This window comes from Ictidomys tridecemlineatus, chromosome 7 (assembly GCF_052094955.1).
Source record: "Ictidomys tridecemlineatus isolate mIctTri1 chromosome 7, mIctTri1.hap1, whole genome shotgun sequence".
Lineage (NCBI taxonomy): Eukaryota > Metazoa > Chordata > Mammalia > Rodentia > Sciuridae > Ictidomys > Ictidomys tridecemlineatus.
Genome location: NC_135483.1, coordinates 68,105,993 through 68,128,325, shown reverse-complemented (window position 1 = coordinate 68,128,325; position 22,333 = coordinate 68,105,993). Strand labels below are relative to the sequence as shown.

The window sequence follows — 22,333 nt, the reverse complement described above, 5'->3', positions numbered from 1 at the left end:
TGTTAATTTTTAACATACTCACCTCTACGGAGATTCAAGACTCATTTCTCTACTAGCCTGTTTGGATCTCCACTGGATGTTGCGTAATTTCTTATGCCCAGCATGTATATTACCAAATTGGTCAGTCTCATCATAGTCAACACCTTGATACTCTTATCCCAAACAAAAAGACAGACAAAAATTCCTATTTTGTCATTTAGGCTAATGACTCAAGCATGCTACTAAATTTATAAATTAGAATCCTGAGAGTTAGCTTTAAGTTTCCCCTTACTCTTAAATCTAATATTCACTATGTAGGTTCTGTCCATTCTACTTCCTGAATATCTCTGCAATCCATTCTTTTTCTCTCTTCCACAAGCTATCCTTTGGAGTCACACCACTTCCAGTTTTCACCTTGACTAGTATAACTTTTTCATCGACTTACTTTTTTTTTTTTTTCATGCTTTCGGCTCTTCTCAACTGTACTAGAATAATCTTTCTCAAATGAAAATTTTTGTTTTCATTTTACTTGTTCTTAAAGAATAAACCAACGCTTGCGATAGCAGATAGTACCTTCACAATTTGGAGCTGCATGGTGCCAAACTTTATTTCCTGTCAATTCTCTATCTCACTTAGTTCCAAAAATGCAGAGCTATTTATTACTGTATCATGCTGTTTTATGGTTTTGCATATGAGTATGGCTTCTTCTTTTTCTGGGATGTTTCTCTTACTCCTTATAAAAGTTATAATCATTCTTCAAAATCCAGTGCTAGAATCACCTTCCACAAGAAAATATTGTGAAGATCTCAGTTATTGATCACCTCTTCCATGTTGTGTTCTTATTTCGTGAATACATCCTATTTGTTCTATTTTTAAAATTGTGTTTTCTTTCATTAGAGTGAGAGCTTCTGGAAAGTGGGGATTGTGTTTTATCTCAATGAAAAATGTTTGCTTTTAATTAACACAGTGGCTGTGTTTGAATTAGAACTCAACAGGGGAAGCATTAAGACAGAATAGGGAAGAACATTACAGACAAATAGAATGGCTTGTGCACCAGCACCAAAGGAGAGGGAGGACATTTGAGGATTCTTGTTCAGTATGTCAGGGCAGGATGAGGGAGAGTGGCAGGAGGTAAGATTAGAGTTGAATCTGGATTATAGAAGGCCTTATTCTCCATGAAAAGGGGGTTTTTGTCTTATTTCCTTTGATACTGGCATGCTGATAAGGGTTTTAAACAGAGGAGTGGCATCATCAGATTTCTGTTTGAAAAGATGACTTTGCAGCAGCCTGAAAGGATAGACTAGAAATGTGGGCAAAACAAGACATAGGGAGATCATTTAAGAACTCTTGCAATAACCCAGGTGACAGGTGATGAGACATTAGTGTAATAAAAGTAGGAAGAAAATTTGTTAGTGACATTTGAGTTGACTCTTGAAGCATATAGGGGAGTTCCCCTATGAGTGGATCTGATAAAGATCATGTAGAGAAATAGTCTCTACAGCTACATTATGTTTAGGGAATACAGTAGGACATATAGGAGCAGGTGAGAGAAGAGGAGTGAGAGATGAACTAGAACTATAATTGTTTTGTTTTGGTGGTGCTGGGGATTGAACCCAGGGCCTTGTGCATGCTAGGCTAGCACTCTACCAACTGAGCTATATCCAGAGTCCAGAACTAGACTGTATTTGAGAAAGGTTTTGTGTGCCATTCTAATGAATTTGAACATCTAGATAAGCCAAGGCTACTTGAAGATTTAAGGGAAAATGTATATTCAAAAGTCTGTGATACTTAATATTCACATTCTTATCAGTCCATCTACTGAATGGCATTGTCTCTAACCACTGTTATGAATCAAGAAATATACCATCTTACAATAAAATGTCTGTGAAATGACCTGGATCAGTAAAGAAGGCCTTCCTTGTGAGGCTCCTTTTTATTCTGGTTCTTTTTGACTGGCAGTTGAATTCACTTTACCACTGACCTATACAGCTCCAGTCCTTTTTATTTTTCACTTTGAGACCAGGTTCCATTAAATTACTAAGGCTAGTCTTGAACTAGGGATCCTTCTGCCGTAGCCTCCCCGTCACTGGGATTACACATGTGTACCACCACTCCCAGCTCATGGGAGACTCTTTTCTAAGAAAAAAACGAATAAAACTTGGTAAAATGTAGTATTTTTGTATATCCAAGTACAAATGATGATCTTATTTAAGATCCTGTGTTCTAAGTACTGTTGGAAAACTAATTTATTGTAGTTTAAGATCCTCTTTTCAAGAATTACAAATGGTTTTGTTTTTAATGTTTCTGTTAACATTAACATCATCTAGATTTAATAAGAAACCAAAGAGAGGAATACAGTACCTCCAAGAACAAGGGATGCTTGGCACCACACCTGAAGATATTGCCCAATTCTTACATCAAGAGGAAAGATTAGACTCTGTAAGAATACCATTTTATTTCTTTTTTTCTGCAAAATTCTTTTTAAATTATTAAAACATACTATGGAACCTTTAAAATGCATTCCTAAATATGTAATAAAACCTAAAGAATAACCTGGATAATGTATGTTTATCTAAATATATAAATATAACATAAATTTTGCTTTTTGTATTTTCTAAAGATACAATTTCTTGATTTTTTTTTTTTAGAAATAAGCACATTGAGCACATTTAACTTTTAATTTTATGTTTAAAATTGTTAACCTGGTAGTTAAAAACCTGTGGATATTACAGAGTTTTCTTCTTTTTAAGAGGCTGTGAGGCAAATGCAATGTACTATTAGAATATCAATTTCTATCTTTTGTTTTTATGTTAGACTCAAGTGGGTGAGTTCCTGGGAGATAATGATAAATTTAATAAAGAAGTCATGTATGCATATGTGGACCAACATGACTTTTCAGGAAAGGACTTCGTTTCAGCCCTTCGCATGTTTCTGGAAGGATTCCGTCTTCCAGGAGAAGCTCAAAAAATTGACCGATTAATGGAAAAATTTGCTGCAAGATACCTAGAATGTAACCAAGGGTAAGTAAGATTCTGATGTTTCTTTTGTGAACCATATCCATGATAGTGTGCTAGGGAGGATCAGGATTTCAGAGATAATAGGACATAATCCCCTGTCCTCAAGAGAATTTATATTATCTACTATCTAGAAGTAATAAGTAATATTCATAAAAAATTGTAATATAAGGTACAACATAAATTCTAAGAAAATCTAAAGTGCTTTTGGTTTGAGATGACTTACTTAAAGTATGAAACAATATAAAGTTTATAATAATATATGCATTTATTTTTCCAGACAAACCCTTTTTGCTAGTGCAGATACTGCTTATGTTTTGGCTTACTCAATTATCATGTTGACCACAGACCTTCATAGTCCACAGGTATGTTTTCTTCTACATCAATTTTATAATAAGTAGTAAAAATTCAGTATATTATTTTGAATTCAGTTAAGCACTAGTTGAAATTTTAATGTTATATAGTTAAACTGGTTGGTTAACAAATTGGTATTTTTAGTTAGAGTAGGTATACATTTTACAAAAGCAATCCCTATAAATAATTCTAAGTAGACTTTTGAGTATATGCAAAATATGTCTGTATTTATCATTCTCTTAATTGACAATTTTTGAACAGTTTTAAGGTAAATTTTAATCTAAAAAGATGTTTATAAGTTGCTTGTGTGTACTTGTTGCAATATGAGAAAACACTTTACATAACCAACTTTTTATTTATTTATTTATTTATTTATTTTTTATTGGTTGTTCACATTACAAAGCTCTTGACATATCATATTTCATACATTAGATTGAAGTGGGTTATGAACTCCCAATTTTACCCCAAATGCAGATTGCAGAATCACGTTGGTTATACATCCACAATTTTACATAATGCCCAATTAGTAATTGTTGTATTCTGCTAACTTTCCTATCCCCTACTATCCCCCCCTCCCCTCCCCTCCCCTCCCTTCTTCTCTCTCTACCCCATCTACTGTAATTCATTACTCTCCTTGTTTATTTTCCCATTCCCCTCACAACCTCTTATATGTAATTTTGTATAGCAATGAGGGTCTCCCTTCATTTCCATGCAATTTCCCTTTTTTCTCCCTTTCCCTCCCATCTCATGACTCTGTTAAATGTTAATATTTTCTTCCTGCTCTTCCTCCTTGCTCTGTTCATAGTTGCTCTCATTATATCAAAGAAGACATTTGGTATTTGTTTTTTAGGGATTGACTAGCTTCACTAAGCATAATCTGCTCTAGTGCCATCCATTTCCCTGCAAATTCTATGATTTTGTCATTTTTTATTGCTGCATAGTACTCCATTGTGTATAGATGCCACATTTTTTTATCCATTCATCCATTGAAAGGCATCTGGGTTGGTTCCACAGTCTAGCTATTGTGAATTGTGCTGCTATGAACATCGATATGGCAGCATCCCTGTAGCATGCTCTTTTAAGGTCTTCAGGGAATAGTCCGAGAAGGGCAATAGCAGGGTCAAGTGGTGGTTCCATTCCCAGCTTTCCCAGGAATCTCCAAACTGCTTTCCAAATTGGCCGCACCAATTTGCAGTCCCACCAGCAATGTACAAGAGTACCCTTTTCTCCACATCCTCGCCAGCACTTGTTGTTGTTTGACTTCATAGTGGCTGCCAATCTTACTGGAGTGAGATGGTATCTTAGGGTGGTTTTGATTTGCATTTCTCTGACTGCTAGAGATGGTGAGCATTTTTTCATGTACTTGTTGATTGATTGTATATCCTCCTCTGAGAAGTGTCTGTTCAGATCCTTGGCCCATTTGTTGATTGGGTTATTTACATAACCAACTTTTTTAAAAAAAATTTTTCAAACTTAAACAGTAGAAAAATCTGTGGCCTTCATAGTTACCAATTTATGGTCAGTCTTCTAGCTACATCCCTTACTTCCCCCAAGTAAATTTGAGGTGAATCCAGATATTATTACATCTGTATTTATTTCAGTATGTATCTCTAAAAGAGAAATATTGTATTTAAACCATAACCACAATACCATCACACCTGAAATATTAGTATTATTTTTAAAATTGATCAGACCTCTGGGAAATGTTTAAATTTCATTTACCACATCAAATTCATAATTCCTTCTTAAATATTACCCACTTTTTAAAAAAGTTATTTTTAAAGTGTCTAGTATTCTGAAACCACACTTTGATATCCTTAGGTAAAATTATCTTTCTAGATTATTTGCAAGAATTTCTTAGTACTTCTAGGGTTGGGTATCTAATGAAACTTATTAGTCTTTGGATGTAAATTAAATTATTAAATTATGTACATATTAATCTGAGATGTATTGGAACAATTAAAATTTATTTGCAGTTTGAGATTAAACTTTGCAGTACAGGGATTTTTTTGGCGGGGGGTGTTCAGAGATGTTGAAGATTAGGTCCATATGGAAAGTATCTATTAACATAAGGCAGAAGGAGTATGTATGATGTTATTCCTGTTTTAAACACCAGGACTGAAAAACTGTGGATGTGCCATCTCTTATCCTAAAGACAAAATACCATTAAGTTCGAGATTGCTACCTATATTTGAAGAATAAACCAAAGTTTGATAGCAGATAGTACCTTCAGGATTTGGAGATTGACTTGGTTTTATATTCAAGATTGACTTGGTTTTAATTAGCTTTTTAAAAATTATATGTAGTTAAGATTGTGATCATTTAACATTTGTTGTGGCATATTGTTCAAATTGTAGTCAAAGCAGCTTATCTTCAGGGTTTTTATTGTCCATTGTGACTACTATTTTCTATGACGAAAGGCAATCCATAGATAATAATTTATTTAGATGTTATTATTATCAAAGTTTTCAGGCTTACAATAGAAATTACAACCTGGACTTACAAATCTTTATTTTTAGAAGATTATTATTTTAAAGACATTTGGTTTTATAAATATAAACAACATCATATACAACCATGCTATAAATCTTCCTAAGTGTGTGTGGATATTCGTGTTATTTAGAAGAAATGTTAAAAACTCCTTTTATATGTTTCGATAAATACTCAGATTGTTAGAGTCGTTGAACACATACCAGTTAGGGAGCATTATCTTAATGGTGTTTTGTCTTTAGGGCAAGACATTTACCCATGAAATACGCTTAGTGTTCTAGCTTAGTGGTATCGATCTGGAACTGTTCCTTATCAGACCTAGTATCCAAGTGATAATGTGCATACAAGTTCCTGTGAAGCTAAGTAGTCTGTTAGAAAATTGAACTCAAAATCTTGGCCCCAGGTGATTTATGAACCATAACAAGTAACATTTTTTAAAAATACAGATAACTTAAAGGAGTTCCATAAAACCAGTTTTTCTCAGTGTTAGTTTTTCCAAAGTTCAAATATAGGTGAATTTTAGCAAGTTATTTATCTACCTTATTCACCTAAAATATTTATGGTTAGGCTACCTTTTGTATATAATACACATCAGAGAAGGTTTTTTTTAATTGCAGTATAGTTAAAACATATTTGAATATGTGTTTACATTAATGTTCACCAATAATATTGACCAGCTTTGCATGATTTAAACACGAAGTAATTCAGGTATATCAGAATAAAATTCAAGAGTGGAGCATTCCATAAAAGATGTCAGGAGAAGAAAAGTAGAATAATGTTTTACGCTGCTTCCAGAATTCTACCACAGCAGAAGTGTGCCATAGTGGGATTCTGCTCATACCTAAATGCACAGACATTTTGCCATATTTAAAATTTGCTGAAATGTTTTACCATACTCAAAATTTCCAGGTGATTTTTATTTTTCTTTATCTTTTTCTTGACAGTTTTGTTATTCTCAAATGTCTTTTTTAAAAACACATCTGTCAGAACTTCAGGGAAATGGCTTGTTTACATTCATATTTTTTAATGTCGTGACTTAAGATGTTTTTTTTGAAGTTATAATATTCTAGGTCTTTATTCCATTAATAGTAAGTTCCATGGTAATATTTCTACAGTTTCATAGGAAAAGCACTCCTACCAGTGCTTTTCTGACACATTGGAAGGATTTTACTTGCAAAGTAATGTGAACTTAAATAATATATATACCTGTTATATCCTGCACCTTATTGTTCTGAGAACATTTATGCAGATTTATAAGAGCTTTATCTTTAGAATTACTTTTAATTCTTTATGGAAGGTAGTAGGAATATATCTTATTAAATATTTCTTCAGAGATAACATATAAGATTTCTGGGCTTTGTCTATCTGAATTTCTGGAGATATAGTATGGACATTTTTTGCTAAATCAATTCCCAGGTTTGGTGATGGAGCTGCCATTTTAGAAATTATAAATTTGTACTCCTCAATTTATTTAAGTAAAACATTCCTATTCAGAATATTTTGGCGGGCGGGGGGGGGGTGGATACCAGGAATTAAACTCAGGGATGCACTCCACCACTGAGCCGTATCCCCACCTGTTTTATATTTTATTTAGAGACAGGGTCTCACTGAGTTGCTTAGCACCTCCCTTTTGCTGAGGCTAGCTTTGAACTCGTGATCCTCCTGCCTCAACTTTCCAAGCCACTGGGATTATTTGTGCACCACCACGCCCGGCCTTCAGAATATTCTTAGATAAGAAAAAACATTTAGAAGGATACTTTGCCCAGATCACATACTAGTATTCAGTTTCATAATCTCTCAGAATGTTATCTGATTTTAAACAAATTTCAACTGCATAGTTATTTTTGCATCTGCTGTTTTAGAAAAATCAGCTTTTAATTCATTGGCAAAATGTTTGTTTTTCTGCAGTAATATTTGAATCTTTTTGATTCTGTGTTTCAAATAATTGTGTTTCTAAAAGAGAGCTCTTAAATCTTAGGCTAAAACAAATAACTTCATTCATTCTAGTCTCCCTCCTTATCAAATACTCATGTCTATATCAGAGCAAGGTGAATTCTTATATGCCAAAAATGGGTCTTTTCTATGTTCATTTTTTATGACTTCCTTTTTTTAAAGGTATGTTTTGTTGAATGTTTTCTACTTTCAGTCATCAGGGTATTTAAAATTTCCTAAATATTCAGTTTGCTAAAAAATGAGTGATTTTTTATGTTAATTTTAGAGAATATAATGGTTTTTCCTATCTAGGTTAAAAACAAAATGACAAAGGAACAGTACATTAAAATGAATAGAGGTATTAATGACAGTAAAGACCTTCCTGAAGAATATCTGTCAGCCATCTATAATGAAATAGCTGGGAAAAAGATATCCATGAAAGAAACAAAAGAACTAACAATCCCTACAAAATCAAGTAAACAAAGTAAGTATCTGAATCAGTTGAATCCTGGTGTGTACAAGGGGAAAAACATGGGTTCATAAGAGTTTATTACTTGATTTAAAATAAAGTAACCCCATATAACTTTGGGATAGAACTATGTTTTGACAAGAAGTATTATATACAGTTTGTATTATATACAGTTTGGTGATACGATTGTATGTTTCCCATATTTTGAAGAAGGAACACTGACCAGTGACTAATGGAAAATACTAAATAATTGCACGTTAATGTGCATTTTATGTGTACTTGTTTAGCAGTTAATCTCAGCAAGAATTTGGAGGCCAGAGAGATTGGTTAGACCACCCCACATAAAACATCAACTCTGTCTTATTTTCTGCCCTCTTTTCATCTGTAAGCAGCTAACTGTCTTTATACCATCATTAAACATAAATGAAAGGTGAAAGTAGCAGTGACTAGAAGAGGTGGGGAAGGTTAGGATCACTGAAATTGGAAATGACTACCTTAATCTACAAATTATGCCACTGTTGAGTCCCTAGATCTAACTAGCCAATGGTGGACCCAGTTCTGGTCTAAACACTATGTACATGAAGACTGTGGTGATTAAATTAGAGCTATCATCTGCAGGACATTCCTGGCCCTATTAGGGTAATGGTTCAAGAATATACTCATAATATTTAGAGAGAAAGAGGATTCCTACCTTGCTGATTATTTCTACTTAGAAGTGAAATCTCAAGCTTGAACAGATTACAGTAGCAGTCCTGCTAACAAGAAAGAAGCAGTGAGGTCCTTATGCTTTGTCTATTTCTAAAAGTTGGATTATGGGATCAGAGGCTAGGGAAATAATGTCATAAAGAATATAACTTATCTATGGAATTTTAGTAAATTTATCCTCACTTTAGAGATGAGGAAAATTGTGTCCAGAGAGATCAGGAAAAATAATCAGAATCTATGAGCTGACTATAGTATAAAAACTTTTATTCAGTCTCTGTCCTTAAAACAGAGAAGTTAAGTGGCAAAGCCAAGTCTTGAACTAGTTCATCCTTGGCTCTTACTCTAGTTGGTAGTGTTATTTAATCTCTGCTTATAACATTAAATATATTAATCAAGCCTTTATTTTTACACTTGAGTAAGATGCCTATTATCTATTTAATTTCTTCCTCCTATGTTATACTTGAATTCCTCTTTTTTTGGCCTCCTTTGTCTGTGATGGTAGGAAGTTCATAAGAAATGTAAGGAAACAGTGATGTGCAAAAAACAATAAAATTGAGAGGGGTCTGGGGTTGTGGCTCAGTGGTAGAGTGCTCATCTAGCATGCATGAAGCACTGATTTCAATCCTCAGCACAACATAAAAATAAAGATATTGTATCCACCTAAAACTAAAAAATAAATTTAAAAAAAATTACCTAGGAGTGTTAGGGCCAGTGTTTTCTTGCTAACTCAGGACATCTTTCAAACACATGAAGTACAAGAATCCCATTGTTTTTTCCTATTTTCTGCAGTTCTCCTATCTCACATTTGGATTGTTACTCTAACGTTTTCATTGTGACAACTCACCTGCTCTTACTCTCCTTTTTGTAGATTTTCCACTTATTCCTAAAATTGTTCATCATTTTAAAATGAACAATTCTATTGACATTTAGTAATTTACAATGTTGTACAGTCACTACCTCCCTCTAGATCCGTATATTTCATTACCCCAAAATAAAGCCCTGAATCCATTATACAGTTATTCCCCTGTTCCCTTTCCCTCTAGACCCTGGCAAATACCAGCCCACTTTCTGTTTCTATGGATTTACCTATTCTGGATATTTCATGTAAGTTGAATTATATAAGACTTTTTGTGTCTGGCTTCTTAGGATCTTTTTTATTTAGTGTTAATTACCAGTGTTTATTTGGCAGTAAAACATCAAAATAGCATTTTAAATGCTTTATTGAATGCCAATTTTGTTTATTGTTTCAGATGTAGCCAGTGAAAAACAAAGAAGACTTCTGTATAACTTAGAAATGGAACAGATGGCCAAGACAGCTAAAGCACTCATGGAGGCTGTGAGCCACGTTCAGGCACCTTTTACAAGTGCAACACATTTGGAGCATGTGAGGCCTATGTTTAAGGTTAGAATTACTAGTAACTTTTGATTGCAATATACATTTTTATATAATTTTTTCCAGCATATTTTTAAGAAAAAAATAGTACATTTGACCTGGAAGCTATTGCCTATTACTTTAGGGCATAGTGGATATAAATTACAGAAAACAAGAAGAGGTATTCACTATAAGAAATTAATAGGCACATGATCCTAGGAATTAGAAAGCTTTTGGAGAATGGTCATTAATCCTTGGCCTGTTTTTCTCTAAGTGAGTTGGACTGAAACCTTTGGAGTTAAACTCAGATTTCAAAGTCACGCTGAGGCTCTTGCTCTCTCAATGCTTCTAGCCCGTGAACTAATATAAGGGTTCTGAGTTTGCCTGGAGCCCAGAAAGTAGGTTAAGGATCAGAAGAGAATGTTATTTGTGTTTGTGGTTTGATTTAGTAAGACTAATGTCTATTGGTTCTTTGCAGTTTGATTTCCCTTTACTTCTTAATCCTCCTATTCTGACCTTTCTCCAAATTCCAAAATGACTAAGCAGTACATCATAAGAGTTATAGAGAAGTAGAGCGGAATCAGTTAATTTTGAAAAACTAAAGTGAGTGAAGCGTCCCAGTTCATAAGACAGTCTGCTAAGATCCTCTGTAGAGACTGAAGATCATAATTCAAGTTATCATTCTAATTCTAGCTATATATGTATAGGTAGTGAAAAATTACAGGATTTCTACATTTAAGAGGTTTTGTTTTAAATAATTTTATACCTTCATTTTGCTTTTCTTTTCAGATAGCTTTTTGGGAGGGAGGGGAAGAGTGTTTTTTGTCATTGTTAAATAAAATAAGAAAGGTACCATAATCTACTGCTCGGAAAAAAAAATTGTTATTCTGTGTATGTACAACTTTTCTATCTTAAACAGTTGTGATCATACCATGTAAAGAATTTTATATTTTTCTGTTTCTCATGTGTTTCTCTATTTCATTAAAAATTCTTCGTAAACAGTTTTTATGATCTAGTCTCTGGATTAACTGTAGTGATATAAACATACTCCAAGATAGATTTAAGAATCAGTCTTTTCACTAGGGTGGTAGCACATGCCTGTAATCCCAGCAGCTCAGGAGGCAGAGGCAGGAAGATTGCAAATTCAAAGCCAGCCTCAGCAACTTGGTGAGGCCCGAAGCAACTTAGTGATACCCTGTCTCAAAATAAAATATAAAATGGACTAGGAATGTGGCTTAAAGTTAAGTACTCTGGGTTCAATCCCAGATACCAAAGAAAAGAATCAGTCTTTCCCCTCAGTGCCATTTCTACTACCACTGCCATATTCCAGAAATTCTTATTTCTGCCTCTGAAATAAGTACCATAGTACTATAAGTACTAAGTACTATAGTATTCTCCAAACTGGTATCTTTACATCAACTTTTATATTTCTCTTATCCATTTACAAAGGCTGTAGTGATCTTTTCAAAATACAAAATGAAATGCCACTTTCTTCCTTAAAGCCTTACACTATTTTTTTTTATTACCTCTTTTTATTCAGTTGTCACAACTAAATGGAAATAGGTAAGGCAGGTACTGTTTCCCTTTGTTTTATGACCTAGATTATTAGAGTTTAGAGTAATTTTGTGACTGCAGTGTCCCGTAGACCAAACAGGTACCTTAACCCAGGTTTCCTGAATCTTACATTGACGATGTTATAAAACCTAATATATTAATAGAGTTTCTAGAACTCCTATGATTTGGCTCCACCTGCCTCTCTGAATATCATAGCTGAACATCTTCTATCTCTTACTGTTCTGCAATCACATTCGCATTTTTTCAGTTTCTAGAATGTCTCACATTCTTTTCAGGGTATTCATACAAGGTATGTCCTTTGTCTAGAATGTTTGTTCTTTTTTCTAAGTAGTTTCCTTTTTATTATAACATGCTCTCCATTTCTTTCATTATATTTATAATAGTTTGATGATTTATACATATATACAGCATATATATACATATATTTTTATGTGTGTGTGTTTGTGTTTATTAGGCAAGAGACTGTGTTCACTTTTTCCAGTATAAGCATAGCTCCTGGCTTGTGGTTATTGCTAAATAAATAAGCATTGGTGGGCTGAGGTTGTGGCTCAGTGGTAGAGCACTTGCCTAGCATGTGTGAGGCACTGGGTTTGATTCTTAGCACCACATATGAATAAATAAAATTAAGTCCATTGACAACTAAAAAAATATTTTAATAAATAAATAAGCATTGACTAAGGAGAAGGACTGACTGATAATATCATTCTAGGAATTTAAGGGTGATAATCATTTGGGGAGGGGCACTTTACCATTGAGCTACATTCCCAGCCCTTCTTATTTTTGTTTTGAGACAAGATCTCACTGATGAGTTACTGAGGCTGGCCTTGAATACAATCCTCCTGCCTCAGTCTCCCAAGTAGCTGGGATTACAGGTGTGTGCCCCCATGGTCAGTGGATATAAACATTTTTAATAATTTTTAAATGCATTGAAAATTTTATTTCATAAAGGTTTACAGTTATAAACAGGCAGTTTCACTGAAGCAGAATATTATTTAGGTGTAATTTTATAATCATTCTTTTTGATTCCCAGTGAAGTTGAACATTTTTTTCCACTGGCTTTAGTTAATAAGTTTATAAGTACTACACCTTATATGCTTTTCATAGCATCTCTCTGTGGTGACATCTTCAAGTATTATAAGAAAAAGAAATATGAGGTTTGAAGATATTAAGTGGTAGAGCAAAGATGAGCAAGAACATAGGAACTGTGGATTATGTTTGTTGAAAGATTGTAAGCTTTTAATTCTAAATTTTCTGAAGTTTAGAAGCAAAGCTCTTGAGTAACTATTTTTTCTTAGAATGCTAAAACTTTATAGACTTTAAAAAATTCCAGTTGTCATTTATTTAGAACACTGACAAAAATATTTTTCATCTTCATGGCTATATGGATAGTTTTGCTGCTGCTGCTTCTGCTGCTTTTTGAATGACTTTTATCAAGGTAGGGAGGAAACGCAGGGCCTTACAACATCCTACTCTAGTGATTTTTGCTTCTTGATGACTTACTAAAAGCAGTGAATACTTTTACATCAGATATTTCAAAGTGTATGTGTTGTTTTTAAATTTTTTTGTTGTTGTAGATGGCCACAATACCTTTGTTTGTTTGTTTGTTTGATTGACTATTTATTTAATGTGGTGCTGAAGATCAAACCCATTGCCTCACACATGTTAGGCAAGCACTCTACCGCTGAGCTACCACCCCTGCCCTCAAAGTATATGTTTTGGTATTAGGATTTTCCATAGTCAAAAAAATAACCCTTCTTGGTTTTATATTATAGTTTTATTGGGTATTCAGAGTTTTGAGATTTAATTTTAGTATTTGTTGTCTTCCACAACCTGTAATGAGGAAAGATTTTATTAAACTTTTTTTTTTAATATTGTCTAACTAGGAGCCAGAGGTATCACTGTCTCAGTGTAAAACATTTAAAAAATTAAGCTAAATGATGTCCAGGTAACAGGTTTAAAGAAAAGAGAATAATATAATTTGTTGGAAGTTGGAAAATGATTAAAAGGATTTTATTGGAAATAAAAGAGTCTGTGAATTTTCACTAGGATCAAAGCTTGCAAAGAGAGATGATTTCTGAAGTCGGGTAAACTAATATTTTATGAATATTCACTATTCATTTCCATTTTTATTGATATAAATAATTTTATAGATGCTATTCTTAAAATATGTCTAAGGTTATCTACTGATTTTGTGATCTTGCTTTTCCACTTAAGCTCAGGCAGCATTTTATACTTTTCCCCCCTTTCTCTAAGAAGGCATTCTAGGTAATTATGCCATTTTTAACTTTTAGCTTGTTTAATTTTTAAAATTTTTAATTTTGCTAGTTGGCTTGGACACCTTTTCTGGCTGCATTCAGTGTGGGTCTGCAAGATTGTGATGATACCGAAGTAGCCTCTCTTTGCCTAGAAGGGATAAGATGTGCAATCAGAATTGCATGCATTTTCAGCATTCAGGTAATGCAGAATTTTGCCTTCATGAGTTAGTCTGGAAAACATTGATTATTTGTGCTGTTGTTGTTGTAGTTCAGTTCACAATATATTTTAATATCTAACTTATTACCAACTAATTTCAAATTGTGGAAGAATTAATTGAATCTTCATGTTTAATTTTTGGAAACTTTCTAATGGAAAGGGTGGTTCTACACTGTTTCTAAAATTTTTATCTTTAATTACATTTTGTTTCTCTAAAGAATATTACCTATATAAAAAGTTTTCAAGACTGAATTTCTGTGTTTTAGAGTAATTGTTTAAACATGTTATTTGTTCGCACTTATTGAATCATATTTTACATTATATATGTATTTATTTTTATATTATGACTTAAGCTTATGAACAAGTTATCTTTAAGGGAACCAGTTCTGCTTTTGTATATGCTATATCTGAGAATAAATTTCAACCCAAACTTTTCTGTATTCTTTTTACTTAAACACACTTCATATTTAATTGTAAATGTTTTGGCTTAGTATATAACAAAGCACAATTTATCTGTAGAGGGAGAAAATGAGCAAATTTATAAACCAGGATTTTGCTAATCTACATAGTACTTAAAACAAAGTACTCAATAAATATTTTTTTTACTGTATGAATTCCTACCACCAAAATCTCAGCTTGAATTGATGTCTGTATTGCTTTTGAATTTGAGAAATTTATACTTTTTTTGTTTTATCATTTTAAATTATTTTGTGGCATTGTGTGTAAATTATGATATGTGATTTGTAAAAACTAAAAAATGGCTTGTCAGTAAGGCATTAGAGATGAGTCAATCTGCTGTATTTACAACCTATAAATAAAATTTTTTGTTTTTCTCTCTTTTTTTTTAAGCTGGAAAGAGATGCATATGTTCAAGCACTAGCAAGATTTACCTTACTTACAGTGAGTTCTGGTATTACTGAAATGAAACAGAAGAATATTGACACAATAAAAACACTTATCACAGTGGCTCATACAGATGGGAATTATTTAGGAAATTCATGGCATGAGGTATAACCATTTTATTTTCAACTTTGCAGTTTGGTTTATAAAATGAGCATTAGCTAAATATTCTGTCACTGACATGGTTAAGTGAGAAGTTACATTTAAAATAAGTACATTTTTATAAGATTTATAATGTAATCTATGTTGAAGTCCTAGCTGCATATGTTTAAATATTTTTGATAGTGTATTTGTAACAGAATTTATATTTTCTTTATCTTTTATGAAATGAAGATTCTGAAGTGCATCAGTCAGTTGGAGCTGGCACAACTTATAGGAACAGGAGTGAAACCTCGATACATTTCTGGAACAGTGAGAGGCAGAGAAGGATCTCTGACTGGGACAAAAGATCAGGCTCCTGATGAATTTGTAGGTCTGGGGTTAGGTGAGAATTTAAAAAAATTTTTTTTACAAAGTACCAAAAATTATTTTTACGTTCTTTATTATAAATCACTTTATTGTAGCAGTGAGATATAATTGGAGAAATTAGATAAAATACATTTGATCTACTCTTATGCAAGGTGACTATATAGGAAACTTAAGTCTTTTTGGCCTGGTCTGGTTTGCAGTACTAAAGTGATTCCTAATCTCAGTCTCATACTTGGTACAGTTAAATTATCTGTGGCCCTATGCAGGCCTACCCTAACTTTTCTGCCAGTATAGAATCTTTTTCTTTTTTTTAAGTAGGCTTTCATTTTTTTTAATGTATTTATTTTTATTTATCAGTATAGTATCTTTATCTAAAGTTTCACCTAGTACTTAGTATGGCCAAGAACTTCCAAGTTTAACCCAATAGAACAAAAGAAAATAATAGCAAAAATGATGCAGAAAAATCAAAGACGGTACACTTTTAGTCATAAATGGAAGGAATTCCACCAAAGAAGAAGCAAAGTTTAGCCTTTGGCCCTGAGTGCTATGTTTCTGGGTTCAAATTCTGTGTTTTTATCTGACTAAATGTGATGTTACTTTAACTGTCTCTCTGAGATTGGGTTTTCACTTTTGTAAACTAAACTCATAAGATTGTTAAGATTAAACATGAATATATATGAATGGATTTAGCATAATTATTGGGCTGTTAGAGACTTTTGGAAACTGTCCGCCCTCCCTACCCTACTTCCAACCAAGAATATAGAGGCATGATTTAAAGAGAACAGTAAGGAATATGCTTAAGATCCAGGAATGTTTGCCCTTTTTAAGGCTTTGCATTGTAACTTTACATTTCTGGACATTTTAAAATCTTTTAGTAAGTCCCTGTTGCTGCTAACAGGATAAGTTCTTAGGCAACCTAAAAAGATTTCAAACCTTGAAAAGTATCCATGGGGGAAGAAGTAAATACCAGGACCATTTTGTGGTTTTAAATGGACTGAGAAAAATTAATTCCATATGCTAATCCTACTGCATCAATTAACAGTGCAGTCTTTCTGTCATTGATACCATAGAAGCTAGGTAGTGTGAGGTCTGGGAGGTTAAGTTTCCTACATGATACCTAGATGATCCAATTGCAGGATTTGGAACTGCCTGAGCACCTGCATAGTGACTTAACATAACCTGAAAGTTCAACTCTAAACATTGGAACTATTAATTACTTCATGAGGTAGTATAAATGACAATGAAAACTATTTACAGGCAAGGGAAGTGATGGTACACTGATGGATTGAATAGCTTTGAAAATGCATAGGGAGTATGAGAAGGCAAAAGTTATTATTAAGTGTTCATTGCTGGTGCTCAGTTTTGGCAATTAGGTTACCATAAAATAAAACATTAGTTGAATATTTTAATCTTCTAAAAGTTTTAGTAGATAAGAAATAATAGTATTTTCTAATAATGTTTTCTAATATGCTTGAAATTAGTTAATTTGTTCATGGTGGTGTTGTGCCACTTATATTGTAAGGGTATGAGATGACTTGTCTTCTCCCTTCAGTAAAAGGGAATTTATGGAAAAATACATTTCAGAATTAGAAATGAAAAACAGTTCAGGCTTCAGGCCCACTCCCAAAACCAGTTACTCTCTCATACTCTTTGTTTTCTCTTGTGCTATCTACTTTTCTGTTTTATCTGCTCCATTTTCCACTCACCTTTAGTTCATTGGGCTCTCATTTTTTAGTTATACCCTTGGGGGGAACTACTAGCCTGTTGGCTTGGCCCACATTGGCTATCTCATTAGTTACCAACCAACTCACATGGCAGATCTCTACCCCATCCCTCTTTGCCCACTTTAATAGCAGACGCTTTCCTGAACCAGCTGATGTAGTTAGAATTTAAGCCAGAAGATGATGCAGCACAATCAAGCCAGCTGAAAACTAATATTCTTCTTTAACAACAGTATCCATGCACCCATATCCATGTAACCAAGTTGACAGAATTGAATATAGTCTTTCTGTATCCATGTGGAATTGGTTCCCTTAAGCATATTAAAATACACACTCAAGTCCCTTATATAAAATAGTGTAATATTTTCATATAGTCTGTGTACATCCTCATGTATATCTTAAATCATCCCTAGATTACTTGCAAACCTAAGGCATTGTAAATGGTCTGTGAATAGTTGTTACGCTATATTGCTTAGGGAATAAGAAAAATAACAACATAAACTCCCTATATGTTCTCTTATAGATACACTTTTTCCCAAAAATATTTTTCTTTCTTTCCTTTTTTTTTTAACCACTGACCCACATTCCCAAGTCCTTTTTACTTTTTATTTTGAAACAGAGTCTCACTAAGTTGCTGAGGCTAGCCTTGAATTTTAGTTTCTCCTACTTAAGCTTTCCAAGTTGTTGGGATTACAGACAGTAATCCCAGTGTGCCTTGCTCCCCCCAAATATTTTCATTCCATAGTTGATTGAATTTATGGATATGGTAACCACCGTGGATATGGAGAAGTGGGTGTATATATTTTTCCAACTGTGATGAAAGTATGTACTTTCTCTTTTTGGAAACTTGAAGCTTACCATTTTTAAAAATACATAGTGTCTATAATTTTTTTCCCCAGTACTATGGATTGAAGCCAGGAGTGCTATACCACTGAGCCACATCCCCAGCACTTTCTATTTTTATTTTGAGACAGGGTTACTGTAGAGGCTGGCTTCAAACTTCTGATCCTCCTGCCTTAGCCTCCCAAGTAGCTTGGATTACAAGTATGTGCCACAGTGCCTGACTTAATTTTAAAATTTGAATCATGTTCATTCTGTTTTTTTAAGATACACTAATATATGAAAATGCTATGGCTTTATCTTTCATAAGTGTCTAAACAATACTCATAGCACATACATCTTCAGTACTTAGCCTAAATAGGTTTGCTTTTGAGTAATTTTTTGGTAAAATTAGAACTGTTTGCCTGTAGTACTGTCATATAATTATTTGGAAAGATTTCATATATTTGAGAAATGGATACTTTGAATTCCTAGTCATTTATATATTTTTTAATTCCTTTAAATAGTTTTAATAAATTATATATTGTATTAAATATAAAAGTATTGAAAGCTTTAGAAAGGACATTTCATTTGATACACTAGGCAAGTTATGTGATGATTAGCATCATTTTTCTTTCATAGATTTTTCTTCCATTATATACCTATAATGTGTTATGTGCTCCTAGTGTTCCTTTACACTGTTTCCCTACCACCCAGTTCTCTGTCATTTACTTCAGACTTTCATCTTTTCTGTCTTGTGTTATACAAATAAACTCTTCATTTATCTCCCTGATTCCAGTATCACTTCCCATTTCAGTGTTCTCTAAATACTATTGGAGTTATTTTTTGGAAAATAGATTGAAGTACGTCAGTCTTCTAAGAGGTCCAATGTTCTCAAAGGTAGTACGTTAAATATGACAGTCAAAACTCTTCACATTCTGTCTTTATAGCTTCGTCTTCTACCTTTTTTCTTCCTTCTCACCCACCAAATTCTCTTGTTACCGCTACAGCCAACTATGGTGAAACATGACATGCCCTTACATGCTTGTATTTCTTTATATAGTTACCTACTCTAATTTACTTTTTCTTCTGCTTCTTTTCCACATGGTCATCCTTTTAGGTTTCTACCTTGAATCAATATTTCATTGTATATGGAAACTTTCCATAGGCAACACCCGATATTCTTCTTTTCCCTCTCAAAATCAGTTCTTGTTTTTAAGCAAACTCACTTGTATTTCGATTCAGCCATGAAGTAATTATTAAATTATATTAAAGTTTACTATAAATATGCCTGTCTTTCCTAGTGAGGAGTGTGATTATCTTTTTCACAATGTTCAGTTACTAGAATAGAATTTGAGTTCATCTGATTTAAATGACATCTTAACTGATGTGTTTGCATTCATAATAGCATTTATTGAGTGTTTGGTCAGTTACATCAACAAACATTTGTGAAGCACCTACCTGCTTTGAATGTAATATTGAATAAGGTAGGAGGGAACCAAAAAAGAATATGACTTGATTGCTAACCTTTAGGGAACTTTTTATCTGTGTGTTAAGGCAACATTGACATACCTGAAATAATTTGCATGAAATTGTTTGGAAATAATTCTGATTGGAGTAGTACTTATTAAATAATTGCTTAGTTCAGAGCCATATAAGAATACTGAAGAGGAATCCTTCATTGAGAACTTAAATTGAGTTTTTGATAGTTGAGAGACAGCATGACTAGAGACGCATATTGGTTAAAATATTGAAGGCAAAGTGCCTTAATTACTAGGCTACAGTTTATACTTTATCCTGTAAGTAATAATAAACAAAATAAAGGTAATAATTTAGGAGTATTAATCAGGCAGAAGAATGATGGAGAGACTGAAGAGGGAAATAATTAGTAGTAGGAAAGTAAGTCTGGTAACTGTTCAGTAATCTAGTAATCCAGCACAGAGATTATGAAGTTCTCTGCTAAGTAGTAATGGACATAAACAAACAATATTTAAAACAAATCAAAAGATAGGTTAGTGACTAGTTGAATATTGATGCTGGAGGAGGGAAAGGATATTCAAAGTTAAGATTTGAAAACTGGGGATATTATTTCACTGTTCAACATTTGGAATCAGTTTGGGGGGTAAAGATAAATGATTCTCTTGAATAAGAGAAAGAAATACAGGTAGAATTTTCAACAAATGTTGGGGATTGGAAATTGAATGACAGGGAAATTCTAATTATATGGAATTGGAATCATCCACAGAAGGTATCACTGGAATTGGGATTGGTGCTGTATTTCATAAACATTAAAGGAAATAAAGTCTAATTGTCATTAACTTTGTAATCTAAATCTACAGTGCCCCTAATTGGTGTAATCTTCGCTTTTGTGCCTTAAAACTCTGTCTTATAATACTACCTTGTAAACCTCACTAAGCATATTTGCCCTATGTCACTGCTCCAAAAGAATTGTTCACCCAAGTCTTTGAAAAATAATTAATTTTAGAAATGTGTTTTAGAACTGTAAGTGTATTCTTCCACTGAAATAATTATTTTCAAACTGAAACAACTCTTTTTTATTTGTGATAGTCGGAGGAAATGTGGACTGGAAGCAGATAGCAAGTATTCAGGAATCCATTGGAGAAACCAGTTCTCAAAGTGTTGTTGTTGCTGTAGATAGGTAAGGTATTCATTTTCTTCCCTTTGCAGATGAGTACTATTTCAATTTTGTGGCATTTAGATATATTTTGCTCATTTTAAAAAAAGTGATTGCCAAAATCTTTTACTAAAGTAAACAACACTGTATTATGATATGCCATGATTTAGATAATGAAGTACATATGAGATGGGAAGAAGGTAAAATGGTATGAAAATTTAAGTTAAAATAAATATTAATGGGCATTAGAAATGATAAACTTGATGAAAAAGAACATCAATATTTTATTTCTTTTTATAGAAAACTTCTTATCACTCATTGAAATGCAGTATAATTTATCTTTCTAGGTATTTTATATAAAACTGCAATATGGATAAAATGAAAGGGCTGTTGGAAATTTTTGTAAACACTGAAATTTAATTTTTCTAACGACTTATTTTCTTTAGATAAAACTTTTTGCTCTAAGTCTAGACAACTAGGGTATCCAATTACTGACCTTGAAATCACTTCCTGAAATTTTTTCTTTGAAAAGAATTCTTACTGTGCATGTTTTTTTTTTTTAATAGGAGAAAGGCATCATTTATCTTTTTCTTGAGAAGGTGGAAGAAAGATTATAGATCATCTTACGCCTACTATATGGCATGAAGGCTTGCCACATGTATTACCTCACTTAATCCTTTTACTAGTCTCATAAAATGAGTATAAATTGAGTCCTCAATTTATAAATGAGGAAACTGGGACAGAAGACATTTAAATAACTTGCCAATAACCAGGCTAGTCTTATCTTGATTATTGTGATAACTATTTTATTCGGGTGGAGCCAATCTCTGCCTATCAGGCAGCCTGTCTCTTGTCTGCCTTTCTGCCTTTGTGTACAACTTCATAGTTGTATAATAGTTGCCCTTCTGCTACAAGGCTATCTTCCAGTGATTTTCTTGCCTTCTAGAGAATCATCTTTACTGTCTTCATAAGACTTTGTTTAGGCATTGTATCAATCTGTTTGGGCAAGATTTAACATTTTACCTTCTGCTTCTTTTCTCATAATATACCTTTTATGACCATACCTCATTTTAGTTTGTCCTACTGTCCACTGTTCTGTTATATAAGGATATGTCACTCACTTGAGCACATTACATATCTGTTTCAAGAATGTCTGCTATTTCAGGGAAAACTTTCCTCAGTTCTCTTAGTACTTTGTCATCTCAAGCTCATCATCACTAGATACTTCCGCAAATATAAATCTAATGTCCTATTTTATACAAAACCTTAATATTTAAAATTTAGCTTACAATGAAAAATTAGAAGTTACTAACTCTAATTTAGTGTAAGATTGTAATCTTGTGTGATGTATTTCACTTTCTTATTAAATTTCTTCTGATTTTCTTTCTTAATATGTTGTATTTTCATGCTGTATTCCAACTCTAGCCC

The 22,333-nt window shown here is 33.0% G+C and overlaps 1 protein-coding gene across 6 annotated transcripts in view; it reads left to right on the top strand.

Moving 5' to 3' along the window:
- Arfgef1 (ARF guanine nucleotide exchange factor 1) overlaps window positions 1-22,333 on the top strand; it is a 120,358-nt gene that overhangs the window by 60,555 nt on the left and 37,470 nt on the right. For all 6 annotated transcript variants that reach the window (XM_078017122.1, XM_040294012.2, XM_005322938.5 and 3 more), the window contains exons 15-23: window positions 2,307-2,418; window positions 2,794-2,999; window positions 3,274-3,358; window positions 8,082-8,253; window positions 10,194-10,345; window positions 14,216-14,344; window positions 15,212-15,370; window positions 15,596-15,746; window positions 20,839-20,929. In XM_078017122.1, coding sequence (XP_077873248.1) covers window positions 2,307-2,418; window positions 2,794-2,999; window positions 3,274-3,358; window positions 8,082-8,253; window positions 10,194-10,345; window positions 14,216-14,344; window positions 15,212-15,370; window positions 15,596-15,746; window positions 20,839-20,929 — 1,257 coding nt within the window. The remainder of the gene's footprint in view (window positions 1-2,306; window positions 2,419-2,793; window positions 3,000-3,273; window positions 3,359-8,081; window positions 8,254-10,193; window positions 10,346-14,215; window positions 14,345-15,211; window positions 15,371-15,595; window positions 15,747-20,838; window positions 20,930-22,333) is intronic.